At 49.0% G+C, this 13,781-nt stretch overlaps 2 protein-coding genes across 3 annotated transcripts in view; both read right to left on the bottom strand.

The window, feature by feature from the left end:
- Nucleotides 1-314: 314 nt before the first annotated feature.
- On the bottom strand, nucleotides 315-7,594 carry Rsad1 (radical S-adenosyl methionine domain containing 1). Of its 2 annotated transcripts, none has more exons than XM_005321665.5 (9): nucleotides 7,342-7,594; nucleotides 6,838-6,971; nucleotides 6,532-6,736; nucleotides 3,366-3,731; nucleotides 3,111-3,174; nucleotides 2,563-2,710; nucleotides 2,326-2,380; nucleotides 1,510-1,613; nucleotides 315-1,322 (listed from the first exon to the last, which is right to left on the bottom strand). In XM_005321665.5, exons 1-9 carry the CDS (start codon nucleotides 7,474-7,476, stop codon nucleotides 1,205-1,207), a joined length of 1,329 nt encoding a protein of 442 aa, XP_005321722.2. In that variant the 5' UTR covers nucleotides 7,477-7,594; the 3' UTR covers nucleotides 315-1,204. The 2 variants fall into 2 exon arrangements, with proteins under 2 accessions (XP_005321722.2, XP_040124860.2); XM_040268926.2 differs by lacking the exon at nucleotides 7,342-7,594 and adding an exon at nucleotides 7,200-7,335.
- A 2,234-nt stretch (nucleotides 7,595-9,828) lies between these two features.
- Acsf2 (acyl-CoA synthetase family member 2) overlaps nucleotides 9,829-13,781 on the bottom strand; it is a 34,051-nt gene continuing 30,098 nt past the window's right edge. Inside the window, exons 12-16 of the mRNA XM_021724015.3 lie at nucleotides 12,648-12,799; nucleotides 11,729-11,870; nucleotides 11,521-11,631; nucleotides 11,262-11,330; nucleotides 9,829-11,004 (exon numbers count right to left, since the gene is read on the bottom strand). Of these exons, the coding sequence (XP_021579690.3) occupies nucleotides 10,954-11,004; nucleotides 11,262-11,330; nucleotides 11,521-11,631; nucleotides 11,729-11,870; nucleotides 12,648-12,799 (525 nt within the window). The 3' untranslated portion in view covers nucleotides 9,829-10,953. The remainder of the gene's footprint in view (nucleotides 11,005-11,261; nucleotides 11,331-11,520; nucleotides 11,632-11,728; nucleotides 11,871-12,647; nucleotides 12,800-13,781) is intronic.

The raw sequence follows: 13,781 nt of genomic DNA, 5'->3' as shown, positions 1-13,781 counted from the left end.
CCTAGTCTCCCCCCAATCCCCCCAAAAGTTATGTGGCTTCTTGCCAGGAAAATGCACCTCCAACCCCACCAAACATAGGCACACACACTCACATCTGGTACCAATTTCCAGGTCAGAAGGAGGATTAGCCCTTTGACTAAAATGGAAAGTTTGGTTTTTTTAATGGATAAAGAATGTAGAAAGAATGACAGTCAGAAATTAACATTTTGCAACTTCCAAATTAAGAACTGATTTGGGCAAGGATCATCAGTAGATGCCAAAATCACTGAGCAAGTGATTATTGGAGAACAGGATATTCAATTGGTCTCAAGATATCACACATCATCTGTTGTTTATTTAATTTCAAGGAAAACTGTATCTATCCATGGGAGAAACAGAACATCCATCCCCTTAATTAAGTGGTCAAAATTAGCATTACTGATAGTGGGTTGGCCTAGCATTAAGGACCCTGAGTTACACAACACCGAGTATCAGTATTGCTAAAAATATTCAACCTGAATTCAATCCTTAGGAAACAATCAGGCATATCCAGAATGTGGGACATTCTACGGAACAAGTGGCCTTGACTCTTAAAAACCCAATGGTTTTCTAAATGTCTCATATCCATATTTAATCCCTTCTTGTTTAAGATACCTGGAAAGGATCTGACTCATACAGCTGTCCAGGACCTCACAACAGGGGAAGGCCTCTCAGGGAGGCAACTGCCTACAGAAAGATTTCCAAACACTGGTCATTATTTGGTACCAAAAATGTAAACAGCCAGGTGCACTGGTGCATGCCTGAAATCCCAGCAGCATGGGAGGCTGAGGCAGGAGAATCACAAGTTCAAGTCTTAGCAACTTAGTGAGACCCTGACTCAAAATAAATAAAAAGGCCTGGGGATGTGGCTCAGTTGTTAAGCACCCCTGAGTTCAATCCCCAGCACCAAAAAAAAAAAAACAAAAAAAATCTGTTATGGGCGATGAACAATTCCCAGTCATGGAACATACACTGATACACTGGTGAGTCTGGAAAAGCTGGATGGGATGCCAATTCCCAGCCAAATATCTTCCCACCCACCTCACTGTAGCCACACCCCTGGGGATCCCAGGGCCAGGCGATGACCACTTGGAGCAGAGATAGCACCTGCCAGCAGAGATGCCTGTAGTGCTGGTCCAGACCCCCAAGTCCACCTGGCATTGCCCTGGGATACAGGAACATCTTCTCATCCTCCTGGTGCAGGTGATGGGGTTGTCTGGTGCCAAGCCTCTTGGAGTCGAGGCAGGAGGGTCAGCAGTAGAGAATCCAACACAGCCAGACCCTGCCAGGAACACCGGAGACCTCTGGAAAACCAAGAAAGCCTGGATGTGATGGCTTCATCTTACCAGTTTCAATGCTATCCCCACCTGTGCCAAGGCCCCAGCACCCACAGGCCCATCCTCACCAGTATCTCTCACTTCCTGGTCTCTGGATCTGCAGTCAGGGATCTTGGGAACACCTACGTCCCCTCTGCCCACTGCCCCAACACACCTGTGGTCCAGCAGCAATAGATCCTGCTCCAGTAATTCCTTTACTTCCTTGTTTGCTCCAAAAATGTCCCACAGGGTCAACGGGGGCTCAAATTGCTGCCAGTGCTGGGAAACCAGAGGTTAGAAGTGATGAGCCAGCTGAACTACTCTGGGTCTCATGGCAGGGGTGAGAGGTGAGGGAGGATCCCTCAGCATGGGGGTCTCAGCAGCTGATACTCATAAACACCAGGACAGGTCAATGGGTAGGTGCAGAGGTGGGCACTATCACCCCTGTGGCACGTTCAGGTGGAAGCCCAGATCCCAGCCACACCAGGTCTCCATCTGCTCCTCCTCTCTCTCCTCTGCCTGCCAGGGTACAGCAGCCTCAGGTTTTACGGACTTGACGACATCTAAAGCAGCTCTGAGTCTAATCGATCATTATCCATTGTGCTTCCTATCTGAGGTTTCAGCTCTGCTTAAAAACACATGGAAACCCCTTATCTCATCTATTCCCTCACATAGCTGAGAAAATCAAGGTTCCGAGAGTGGAAAGGCAATGTGCCCTAGATTTCAGTAGAATAGGGGCCAACGCTGGATCTCTCCAGCCCAAGTCCCGGGTTCTTACCACTGTACCACACTACCTACAGCATCTGCCCATCAGGCCTCAGCTGGACCACGGCCCAACCTCTGGCTGTCAACCCCAGAGGTTTAGTAGGGGTGTGTTTTGTGGTGTTTTCTCTCTGTGTGTGTGTATGTACAGCGGGGAACAGGAGGAGAAAGAGGCTGACTCTGCAAGGCTTAAGAAGAGGAAACAGTACACAAAAACCTTATTCCATACCTGGTGGGTGAGCCCCACGTCAGTACGTAGCCCCATGGCCAAAACCTCCTCCAGCCTGAAAGAGAAGTCACTGAGGAACCTTGGAGAGGGGGCCTTTCCTCTCCCACTCTAACACTGATGCTGGGATGTGTTGGGGACTATGGGGAGGGCAAGGCAGGACATAAAGAAGTACATGTGGAGGTGCTTCTGGGGTGTGGGGAACTTTGGGTGAAGAGCCCTCTGCCCTCAGATGCTCACAGCTCCAGTTTGCCCAGGGGGACACGCTTCCGGGTGCCATGACCAAACAGCATCACTTCCTTCATCCAGTTGTCTGGTTCCAGTGTCTGGATCCGAGCCTCCCGGGCATGGCCTCCAGCCCCCTGAAGCGTAAATCGCCCATGGGCCCCTAACAACATCAACAATGAACCCCACATTAATGAGCTAACAATGTGTTCTTATCAGATTTACATCAGTAGTTCTCAAAGTCTGGTCCCTGGACCAAGAGTATCTAATATGCTAGAAATATAAAGCCCGTATCAATCAGAATTTCTGGAGGAGTGGCCCAGCATTCTGGATTTTAACAAGCCCTGCAGGGGACTCTGACACACACTGAAGACCCAGAAACAGCAGTAAATCAAACACCTTACAATACATCCTCAACAGTTCTACACAGTAGATATTATCGTTAGCTGCATTTTACATGTGAGGAAATTCAGGCTTGGAGAGGTTAAGTAAGTGGCCCAAGTTCACACAGCCATGACATTCCTCTGCTAAGTCATCCCTTCTGTTGCTCACAGGGGACTTACCGGGCCCAATGCCAAGGTATTGACCGCACTGCCAGTAAGTCCAATTGTGGGTACTGAGCGCCCCCTGTGGGGAAGAAGGGAATAGTCAGCGCAGAGGGAGGAGGTTTCCCTGTTTGTGTTCAGGGACCTGGTTAGATTGTCCCACCATCTGGGGTCAGAGAGCACCCAGCAGGGCCCTTCTCCTCAGAGGCCCGAGTTACCTAGTTATACTCAGCCTGCCATTCCACACCTCCAGCCAACAGCCCCAGGACTCACGTTCCTGGCAAAGTTGGAGACCTCGTACTGGCGGAAGCCAGCCTCCCGGAGCAGCGCCCGACCCTCCTGGTACATCTCAGCGGCGAGCTCTGGGTCAGGGGCAGGAAGAACACCCCGCTGCACCTGGGCGAAGAGTGCAGTGCCCCGCTCCAGGGACAGCTGGTAGAGGGAGAGATGGTCGTCACAGTGGTGCAGCAGTTCCTGCAGCTGCTTGAGCCATGGTCCCACCTGCTGTGCCGGCAGCCCCAGCATCAAGTCCACGGACACACGGCCAGGGAAGAGGCGCCGGGCTTCTGCCAGCGCCCGCAGAGCACTGCTGGTCGAGTGTGTCCGCCCCAGCAGCTGCAGCTCAGTGTCGTCTAGAGACTGGAAAGAGATAGTCAGCTGTTAGTATGCTGGCCAGCTCAGAGAGAGACAGCAATACCACAAACACAGCATGGTAGAAATAAATATGGGGGAAACCAGTACCTATCAGGGAATGTGGGAAGATGGGGAAGATAGGGAACAGTCAAGTCAGTACCTAGAACTACTATACACTGAAAGGCAATGTAATCCTTATAATCCTCCAATATTAGCTCCATTTTACAGATAAGAAAGCTGAGGTTCAGAAATGTTAAGTAACTTATCTTGAGGACATATACCTGCAAAGTTAGGACTGGCTCCAAAATCAAGAATCTTTTCTTCCTTTTACTTTTTATTTTGAAATAACTTATAGGAAAGTTGAAAGGTACAATAAACACTTTCATCTAGACTCACCAGCAACATCTGACCAGCTACTTTGTCTCTCTCTAAATGTGCAAATTATTGTTATTATGTTGAGAGCAAATCATAGATAAGCACTGCCCAGAACTTTCTGTGATGATGGAAATTTTTTATAGCTGCACTGTTCAGTACAGTAGACACCAGACACATGTAAGTTGATTTAAATAGTCACATTTCAAGTTCTCTACTAGCATGTGGCTTGTGGCTGGTGTGCTGGGCAGTAGAGTTACAGGTATTATATCTCTTAATTTTTAAATCCTGAAATGTGTATTTCCTAAGGACAAGGACACTCTCTTACATAACCACAATCCAATTATGGAATTCAGGAAATGTAACACAGACACAACACCATTATCTAATAAGTAGTCATATTCAAATCTGGCCAACTGTCCCAGTAATGTCTACTATAGTAATTTCCTCTTTTACAACCAAGGGTCACCCCTGGCATTCGGCTGTCATGGTCTCTTTAGCCTCCTTTAATCTAGTCCATATTCTCAGCCTTTCATGACATTGACATTTTCAAAGAGTACAAGCCAGTTGCTTTTGAAAATGTCTCTTGGGCTGGGGTTGTAGCTCGGTGTACAGTGCTTGCCTAGCTAGCATGTGTGAAGCACTGGGTTCAATTCTCAGCACCGTATATAAATAAAATAAAGGTCCATTGACAACTAAAAAAATATTTTTTAATATTCATTTCCCAGTTGTAGTTGGACACAATATCTTTGTTTTATTTATTTTTATGTGATGCTGAAGATTGAACCCAGGCTCTTGCACGTGCTGGGCGAGCACTCTACTGCTGAGCCACAACCCCAGCCCCTAAAAAAATTTTTAAAAAACTGTCTCTTAATGTGTGAATGCTGGAGATCAGCTGTACAACAGTGTGCTTACAGTTAATAATACTATACTGACACACAAAACTGTTTAGGAGGGCAGATCTCACACTGCCTGTTCTTACATTATTTTTTTTCCACAAGGAGTTGAATCCAGGGGTGCTTAACCACTAAGTCACATCCCTGCCCTTTTGATGTTTTGTTTTGAGACAGGGTCTCACTAAGTTGCTTAAGGACCTTGCTAAGTTGCTGAGGCTGACCTTGAACTTGTAATCCTCCTGCCTCAGCTTCCCAGGTCCCTGGGATTCCAGGTGTGCCCTGCCACCAATCTGGCTTCTTATATTAATTCACTCTCTCTGTTCCCCCATCTCTGTGTTGAGGATGAAACCCGGGGTTTCAAGTATGCTAAGCAAATCCTTTAGCACTGAGAAGCATCCCCAGTCTTAATTTACCTGATGTTTCCTCAAAATTAGTTTCAAGATATACATTTGGGGCAGAAATGTCTCAGAATTGTGTGTCTCTTTCAGTTTATCCAATCAAGACAAAGCCCATGACCCTAGGAGAAGTGGTTCAATGGAAGTGGTAGTATTGAAGGTGGGCAAGACTGGCTATGGAGGGCTGGGGATGTGGCTCAAGCGGTAGCGCGCTCGCCTGGCATGCGTGCGGCCCGGGTTCGATCCTCAGCACCACATACCAACAAAGATGTTGTGTCTGCCGAGAACTGAAAAATAAATATTAAAAATTCTCTCTCTCTCTCACTCTCTCTCACTCTCTCTCCTCTCTCACTCTCTCTTTAAAAAAAAAAAAAAAAAAAAAAAGACTGGCTATGGAAACATCAGCGGTGAACCTAGAAGAAAGGCTTCTCCCTACTTGAGAACCTTCGGTGGCTCCCCGATCACCACTAGGAAGAAACCCAAACTCCTTCAGAAGTGGCTAAGAGCTTTCAGACCATATGTGCAGTCCTGTCTCTATAGCCTCTCTGGTCACAAGGAATGATTCACAGCTCCCCCAAAACATGCAGGTCCCCTCCATATCCTATGTCTCTTCCTCCCACACCCTCCCACCTGGTGAACTCCTCCCTTTTCTCAAACATTATCTCCTTCAGGAAGCCTTCTGTGATTTCATTAGACTATGGTGCCCTCCAAGTGGTACTCTGAGAGCCCCCTTTATAGACATATTTTCATGCTGCAGTGATCTGATCATGTGTCTGCTTCCCCACATCTCCAATCATGTAATACCTCATTTCTGAGTACCTACTATGTTCCAGGCCCTATGGTGGTGCTTAGTGTACAAAAAGGCATGCCAGAGGCCTACATCATGAAGCTTACATCCCAGTAGAGCAGCAGATGACTAAGTGTCATCACAAGGGCTGGGAATGTGCTCAGAGTAGAGCACTTGCCTAGCATATTCAAAGCTCAGGGTCCAATTCCATTACTGGGGGAAAAAGTGTCATCATGGGCTCTACTGTTATAGAGCTCTCACACCCAGAAATGTTTGCCCAACGAATAAGTGACACCAAAGAGGAGACAGCCCTGAAGGTCTGGGTGCACTGGGAGGGGGTGGGTGAGATGGGTTACCTGGAGGCCAATGGACAACCTGTTGACTCCTGCTGCTCCAAATTCTGCCAGCCTGGAGGCTGGGGACGAAGTGGGATTAGCCTCCAGCGTGACTTCCGAGTCTGCAGGCAGGTGAGCTATCTGTGCCACAGCCTCCAGAACAGCAGCCACAGTATGGGGACTGGCCAGACTGGGGGTTCCCCCACCAAAGAACACAGACTCTACCCTGGGGAAAGATGATGGAGAAGATGACACCGGGAGAGGCCTGTGGCATGCTCTGCACCCGTCTTCCTCTCCAAGACCCTAGCTACAGTCCCCAGTACAGACCGTTGCACCCCGCTGAGCTGCAGCAGGGTCCGCACCTCAGTGACCAGACAGTTCCGCATGGCAGCCTCCTCCACGCCGCGAGGGATGTATTTATTGAAGTTACAGTAACTGCATCGCTTCTCACAATATGGCCACTGCGGGCAGAGGGTGTATGTGCAGGGTGAGGCGTGACTCTGGCACCCTGGGCGCTTCCTGGGTTCACAGCCAACATTCCCATCCTCATTCCGAGGTCGGTCAACAGTGGCTAGGACATCTAAACCACCACTCCCAAAGCAGGTCGCCCTGGGATTACTATCCCCACTTTAGCATGAGAAAACTGAGGCTTGGAAGGTAAAGGTCACAGAGCTGGTGACTACCCTGACCTTGACATTTCCCTGCCAGGGCACCAGGTCCTATCGGAGACCTCGTCTGGGGGCGGGGAAAGACAGGAGGCAGGTCCACCGCGTGACAAACGCCATCTGGGTTCTGGTACGCCAGAACTCTGCCCTCCCGCCGGCCACTCACGTGCACGTAAACCGCCGCGCGCCTGCTCGCGGGCTCAGGACTTGGGGACCCTCCCACACTGTCCACCCGGCGGCGCCTCTGGGCCGCTTTGGCTGCTGCCACCAAGCCGCGGGTCCGGGCCGCGGGGAGAACCATGGCGCACAGCGCAGTGGGGACTGGGATCGTGCCCAGGGCGCACAGGTGTACGCAGAGCAGGGTCGCGTGTGCTGCCCAGGCGGAAGGAAGAGAAGCTGCGTGACCTCGCGCCGCCTCGGAAGGCCTCGGATCTGCGGCGCCACCTGCCGGACACCGATGCGCTCATCGCAGCCTCCTGTTCTTCCTCTCCCAAGAACGCGGGGCGCGTCTTTTGGTACCCTATACCAGGGCAAGTTCCCTGACCCATCCAGGAGCTTAGTTTGTCCCATCACTTCCTTCACATTTCATGTTCCTGTCTCAGAGCTGGGCGCTGAGGACATCCAGGTGCAGAAGATGGGGAGAAGTCAACGAACAGGTGAAGACAAGCAGCACAATTAATGCAATGTCTGCTGGACGCCAGGCCAGTGTGTTCAGTGCAGGGAGGGCCTCTGTTATAAGAGCCATGGAAGTCCCTGAGGGAGGAGAGGACACTTGGGCTGGATCTTGAAGGAGCAGAAAGTCCCGGAGGGATTGGCTTGGCCATGAGAGTAGGCTGTAATCTCTAAGTCAGGCCAACCCAGGACAGTCAGAGATGGTGTGTGCAGGAGAGACGGTGAACAGGTGATAGCTTGCAATTCTCAAGAATAACTGTAGAATGTGCTGGAAGTACAACTACTGAGATAAGGAGGAACTGGTCAGAACAGCTCAGGCTCTGTTCTAGTACCTCTTGTCCCCTTCCCCTCACCCTAAAGAAGACTTCTTTCAATGCTTTAGTCCAATATGGCACATGGTCACCAAGGGTAGGCTGGCTTCCAGGGCCCTTCAAGTCCAGTGCAAGCAGGGCACACACAGATGAGACTCCATTCACACCAGGAAACTTTTCTGAGCCTTGGGGCAACTGGCTTGAAATGAATCCAAGGCTTCTGTTGTCCCTTGTTGCCTATCTATAAGTAATACACCCACTTTATGTAGTGTGTGTGTGTGTGTGTGTGTGTGTGTGTGTGTGTTTTGTCTCATGGAACTTGGACAAGTTAGTGACCAGTGCACAGTGAATCTGCTTCTGGGTTCTAGCAGGGTGCTGTGGCACACACCTGTAACCCCAGTGGCTCAGGAGGCTAAGGATCAAGTGTTCAAATCCTATACCAAAAGGGAGGCATTAAGCAACACAGTGAGACTCTGTCTCTAAAGAAAATACAAAAAAAAAGGGGCGGGGGGCTGGGGATGTGTCTCAGTGGCCAAGTGCCCTGAGTTCAACCTCTGGTACCTGCCCCCAAAAAGATAGCTGGCTCCTAATCCCAGCTGTGTGGCCTTGAGCAAGACACTGAACCTCTTTTGAGTTTCAGTGACAGTGTTTGTGAATTGGGCCAATGCCTATGTGATAAAGTCATTGGCAAGATTTCAAAAGAAAATGTACATGAAAACATCTAGTGTAGTGCCTGGCACTCAGAGGATCCTAAATACATGATCATTTCTTAAAAAGTAAGACAGCTGCAATTGCTGCTGCTGGAGACAGACATCCCAGGAGGTGAGGGCTGCATGTGGGAGAAAAGTTTGTCTCTGAACCGGGAACTGAAATGGAGGGAAAACAATAAGTCCTGTAGCTTCACTTGCTTTTCATTACACGATTTTAGTTGACTTTTCAAATCACTAATTTTGGAGGTTGCAGTGGAGTGATATATTATTAGTCTCCCACCAGTTCTGCACTAGATAACACCCCTGACATGGGGGTCATGATTATAACAGTTGCCTAGGTTACTTTTCAGGGACCTGAAGGCTATTGGTTGAAAACAATGATTCACCACTTGGGCCTATGCAGGTATCCAATTGGTGACATTTTGACATCAAGGGGCCAAAAACTCCACCCTCAGATGGTGCTAAAGGGACCCCATTTTCTAAACATGTGTCCTAAGAAGAGCTATGAAGACTGGTTACATTGTCAGGTGTGGTGGCACACATCAGTAATCCCACCGACACAGGAGTCTGAAGCAGAAGGATCACAAGTTTGAGACTTGCCTCAGCAACTTAGCAAGAGCCTGTCTCCAAATAGAAAAAGAAAAGGGGTAGGGATGTAGCTCAGTGGTAGAACACCTCTGAGTTTAATGGTCAGTATGGGGGGGTGATCACACTTGGGATGTGCCAACCACTGATCACCTCCAGTCACACTGCTCCAAACCTTAAATCGCCCTGCTTCTTTATCCCATAAATATCCCCAAGCCCTGCCCTGTGGGAGGTGGGTCTGAGACTTGGTTTTCCCATCTCCTCATGCTTTGCTGCTTCATGAATAAACTTTCTTTTGCAAAACTCATGGTGTTAGTGATTGGCAAACTGCACAGCAGGCAAAACAGGCTGGTTAAGTAACAGTACCTATGTGCCTTGTAGAAGCCAACTGTTTTTTATTTCTTGGGTCAAATGACAGCCTGCTTTACTTTTACTGGGATGATTGGGAAGGATGGGAGGAGTGATAGTTAAAGGATATGGGGTTTCTTTTTGAGGTAACAACAACATTCAAAATTGACTTTGGTGGTGATGGTTACACATATCTGTGACTATATTGAAATCCAGTGGTGCCAGGCATGGTGGTGCATGCCTCTTATCCCAGTGGTTCAGGGGACTGAGGCAGGAGGATCAAGAATTCAAAGCCAGCCTCAGCAAAGGCACTAAGCAACTCAGTGAGACCCTGCCTCTAAATAAAATGCAAAATAGGGCTGAGGATATGTCTCAGTGGTCCAGTGCCCCTGAGTTAAATCCCCAATACCACCCTGCCAAAAAAACCCAAAACCAACCAACAAACAAACAAAAAAAAAAAACAAAACAAAAAACCACTGGATAAACTACATTTTAAATGGATGTTTTGGATAGTATGTGAATTATATCTCAATAAAGCTCTTATTTTTTTATTTTTTTTATTAGTTGTTCAAAACATTTCAAAGCTCTTGACATATCATATGTTCTTATTTTTTTTTTTAAAAAAGAATATTTCTTGTTGGACTTCTCTGGCAACAATGTGAAAAATGATGGACCAAGTAAAGCTTACAAAAGATAAAATGGAAGCCGGGTATGGTGGTGCACACCATAATCCTAGCAATTTGGGAAGCTGAGGCAGGAGGATTACAAGTTCAAGCCCGACTTAGTAACTTAGGAAGACCCTGTCTCAAAATAAAAAGGGCTGAGGATGGTTGTAAAGTATCCCTGGGTTCAATCCCCAGTACCAAAAAGAAGAAGAAGAAGAAACAGAAAAAATAGGTTTGCAACCTCAAAGGGATGGGGTGAGGGTTAGATTAAACAGATCATCTACTTAAAAAGTAGTATTCAGAGGAATCAGTCTGAAAGTGCTGGTTTCTCTTGAGAGTCCTCCTTTCTCCATCCACTCTCCATCCAGAGAGAGTACTCCAGCCAGAGACCAGGAAACATAGAGCTCTTTATGCCAAATGACAAAGAAGACTGGGGCTGGGGGGAGGGGCGGGAGGCAGGCCCGGTTGGAACCCTCCTCCCCTGGATTCACAGTTTCAGATGTCTTTCCATCTGCTCTCGGAGTTTGTATTTCTGGATCTGGATGAAAAACAAAGGAGCGAGAGTCAGGTGGGGTCCCCGCCTGTTACGGAGAGCAACCACAACCGTTTGCTTGGGACTGAGGGCTTTTTCAGCTTTTAGTGTTAAGATTGAGAAAGCCTGGGACAAATCAGGATGAGATGACAAGTTAGTCCCCCTATGCTGCCTCTCCTGCTCACCACTGAGAGAGGCATGGGTTGGGCCACCTGGAGTCCCATGACACCCTGCCCCTCCCTGGCCACCTCCACTTCACACACCTTTCCTGAGACAGTGAGGGGGTAGTTGCTGACAAAGACGATGTAGCGGGGGATCTTGAAGTGGGAGATCTGCAGAACAGAAAGATAAAGCAAGAGGCTGGGCAAAGTCACAGGGCAAGGGTTGGGGCAAGAGGGTTCACTTGGCTGGAGAGTCATGTCTGTAAGGGCGGGGCATTCCCCAATCCTGGATGGTTGGCAGGAACAGGTGTGTGAGGGAACACTCAGGGGTCAGGGAGATGGAGGACGCTGAGGCTCCCACCTTCCCTTTGCAGAAAGCTTTGATCTCCTCCTCAGTGGTGGTCTCCCCACTCTTTAGCCGGATGCAGGCACAAATCTCCTCCCCCATCCGGTGGTCCTTCACTCCCACCACCTTCCAAGGTCAGAGACAAATATCAGACATCATCGTTTTCCCGCTTCTTTCTTGCTTCTTGGATCACACCTGGGCTCACCTGGCCTGGGTGCCTCACCTGCACTTCCTGCACCTGTGGGTGTGTGTGGAAGAAATCCTCAAGTTCTGCTGGGTAGATGTTCTCACCGCCCCGGATGATCATGTCCTTAGAGCGACCCACGATCTTACAGAAGCCCTGCTCGTCTATGGAGGCGATGTCTCTGTAGGTGAAGCCGAGGAATGCCCTCTATTCTCTGCTTTAACTGGCTCCCTTGCTCACTCATTCATCAAACATTTATTGAGCACCTGCTCTATGTCCCCCACTGCTCTTGGAGACCCAGCAGGAATAAGACACATTCTTTGCAACTTATAGTCTAGGTAGGAAGGCAGAGAACAATAAACCAGTACAATACCTATCACATATTTTCTCTTTCTCTTTCCCTATCTTTGCACTTGCTTTTCAAGGCTAGTTTCTGTTTCATCATTCGTGTCTTAGATCAAAAGTTTCCAGAGGCCTTCTCTGACCACCGGCTCTGAGGAAAGCTCCCCTCCCCATTACAGCCACCTTTTCTCCTATTGTGCACAGCATAGAATCCCATTTAATTTTTTGATGTCCAAAATAATCTGTCTTCCTCTTCCAGACAAGTGGGAAGTAAAAGCATGGTCCTTTTTATCTTGCTCTCCATTGGGGCAACAGCAACAAGAACAATGCTGGCCCCTGGGAGGTGAGTACTAAGAATGTGCTGAGCTAACAAATGAGTGACTGAATCAATCTTGGTTCCAATTTTGGGAATATGGCTACAGCACACTGTTCTGGTGTCTTGCCTCCGTGCTAGGTGTGGTTACCCACGTTGTACACATTTTGGAAGTCAAGTCTCCAGGATGAGAGGGGCCCTCTGGACACCCACATCCTCCTTGTGCTAATGTGTCCAGCTCAGTCTCAGAACCCACAGTCTCCCCTCAGTAGCCGGAGTCTCTCCCCCACCCTGCCTTCTCACCCTGTTCGATACCACTTGTCCTGCCCAACTGCTTCAAAGGTCTTCTGAGGCTCTCCCCAGTATCCCTGCATGACGCAGTACCCTCGGATGCACAGCTCCCCGGGCGTGTTCAGCTCGGCCAGCTCCCCCGTATTCACATTCACGATCCGGGCCTGGGACAGGTCAACTTCAGGCTGGGGCCACCTGCCCACTCGTTCCAGGACTGGCAGCCCTCAGGGATGGGGAAAGCTTTGCCTCCCTTCACCCAATAATGAAGTCCCCTGGCTCTGCCCATCACAGCCCAGGGAAGGGAGAGAGGCCAGAGTAGACTCATCACCAGTCAGAGACCTGAGCTGGGCATGAAAGATCAGTCAAGGCCAAGGCCAGGGGGGCTGAGGGAAGAGGAGGCAGGGAAGGAAGCTTGTGGAGGGCCAGGCCAGCTGAAGAATTATAAACTGCAGAAGGGAAGGGAGTCTCCTCTGACTTCCTGTTAAGCACCAAATAAAGAAGCCAAGGAGGGTGGTGTGGCAGTGCCATGTGATCTGGAGGGGCAGTCTGAAAGCCTAGTACAAAAGGAACCACACACAGCCAGGCGCGGTGGCACATGTCTACAATCCCAGCAACTCAGGAGACTGAGGCAGGAGGATGGAAAACCCAAGACTAGCCTCAGCACCTTAGTGAGGCCCTAAGTAAATTAGCAAGACCTTGTCTCAAAAAAATAAAAAGGGCTGGGGATGTGGTTCAGTGGTTAAGAGTTCCTGGGTTCAATCCCCTGTACCAAAAAAAAAAAAAAAAAGAAGAAAGAAAGAAAGAAAAGAAAAGAAAGAAAAAGGAGCCACAGCCAGTGTGTCTCGGTTTGTGCATCCAAATATGGCCATAAATATGTCAGTTCCAGTCTACCTTCCAGTTGGGTATCCCAGTGGGGGTGGCAGTGAGGCTGTCAGATATGGGAGGGGCTCATATTCCTGCATACTCACTTCCCATGGGACTGCTCCAGTTGGGAGGGTAGGAGAGAGGAAATGCACCAGAGGAGAGGTGAGTTCCAAGGGAAGCAGCTGCATGGAGCCCCTAACAGTAACCCCACAGGGACAGAGAAACTGGTATGGCAAAGGAATCATGGCTGGGATTTTGAAATTGAGATGAGCTCCGGACAGT

This window comes from Ictidomys tridecemlineatus, chromosome 3 (assembly GCF_052094955.1).
Source record: "Ictidomys tridecemlineatus isolate mIctTri1 chromosome 3, mIctTri1.hap1, whole genome shotgun sequence".
Classification (NCBI taxonomy): Eukaryota; Metazoa; Chordata; class Mammalia; order Rodentia; family Sciuridae; genus Ictidomys; species Ictidomys tridecemlineatus.
The sequence above is the reverse complement of the archived record's forward strand: the minus strand, read 5'-3'. Positions and strand labels throughout refer to the sequence as shown.

What these genes read in the sequence shown, in the direction of transcription:
- Rsad1 (XM_005321665.5), bottom strand. Translation starts at nt 7,476, where the DNA reads ATGGTTCTCCCCGCGGCCCGGACCCGCGGCTTGGTGGCAGCAGCCAAA. An exon ending in GGTTGTCCATTGGCCTCCAG is followed by an intron (nt 3,732 to 6,531) that starts GTAACCCATCTC and finishes ATCTCTTTCCAG; the next exon opens with TCTCTAGACGACACTGAGCT. An exon ending in TCTCCAACTTTGCCAGGAAC is followed by an intron (nt 3,175 to 3,365) that starts GTGAGTCCTGGG and finishes TCTTCCCCACAG; the next exon opens with GGGGCGCTCAGTACCCACAA.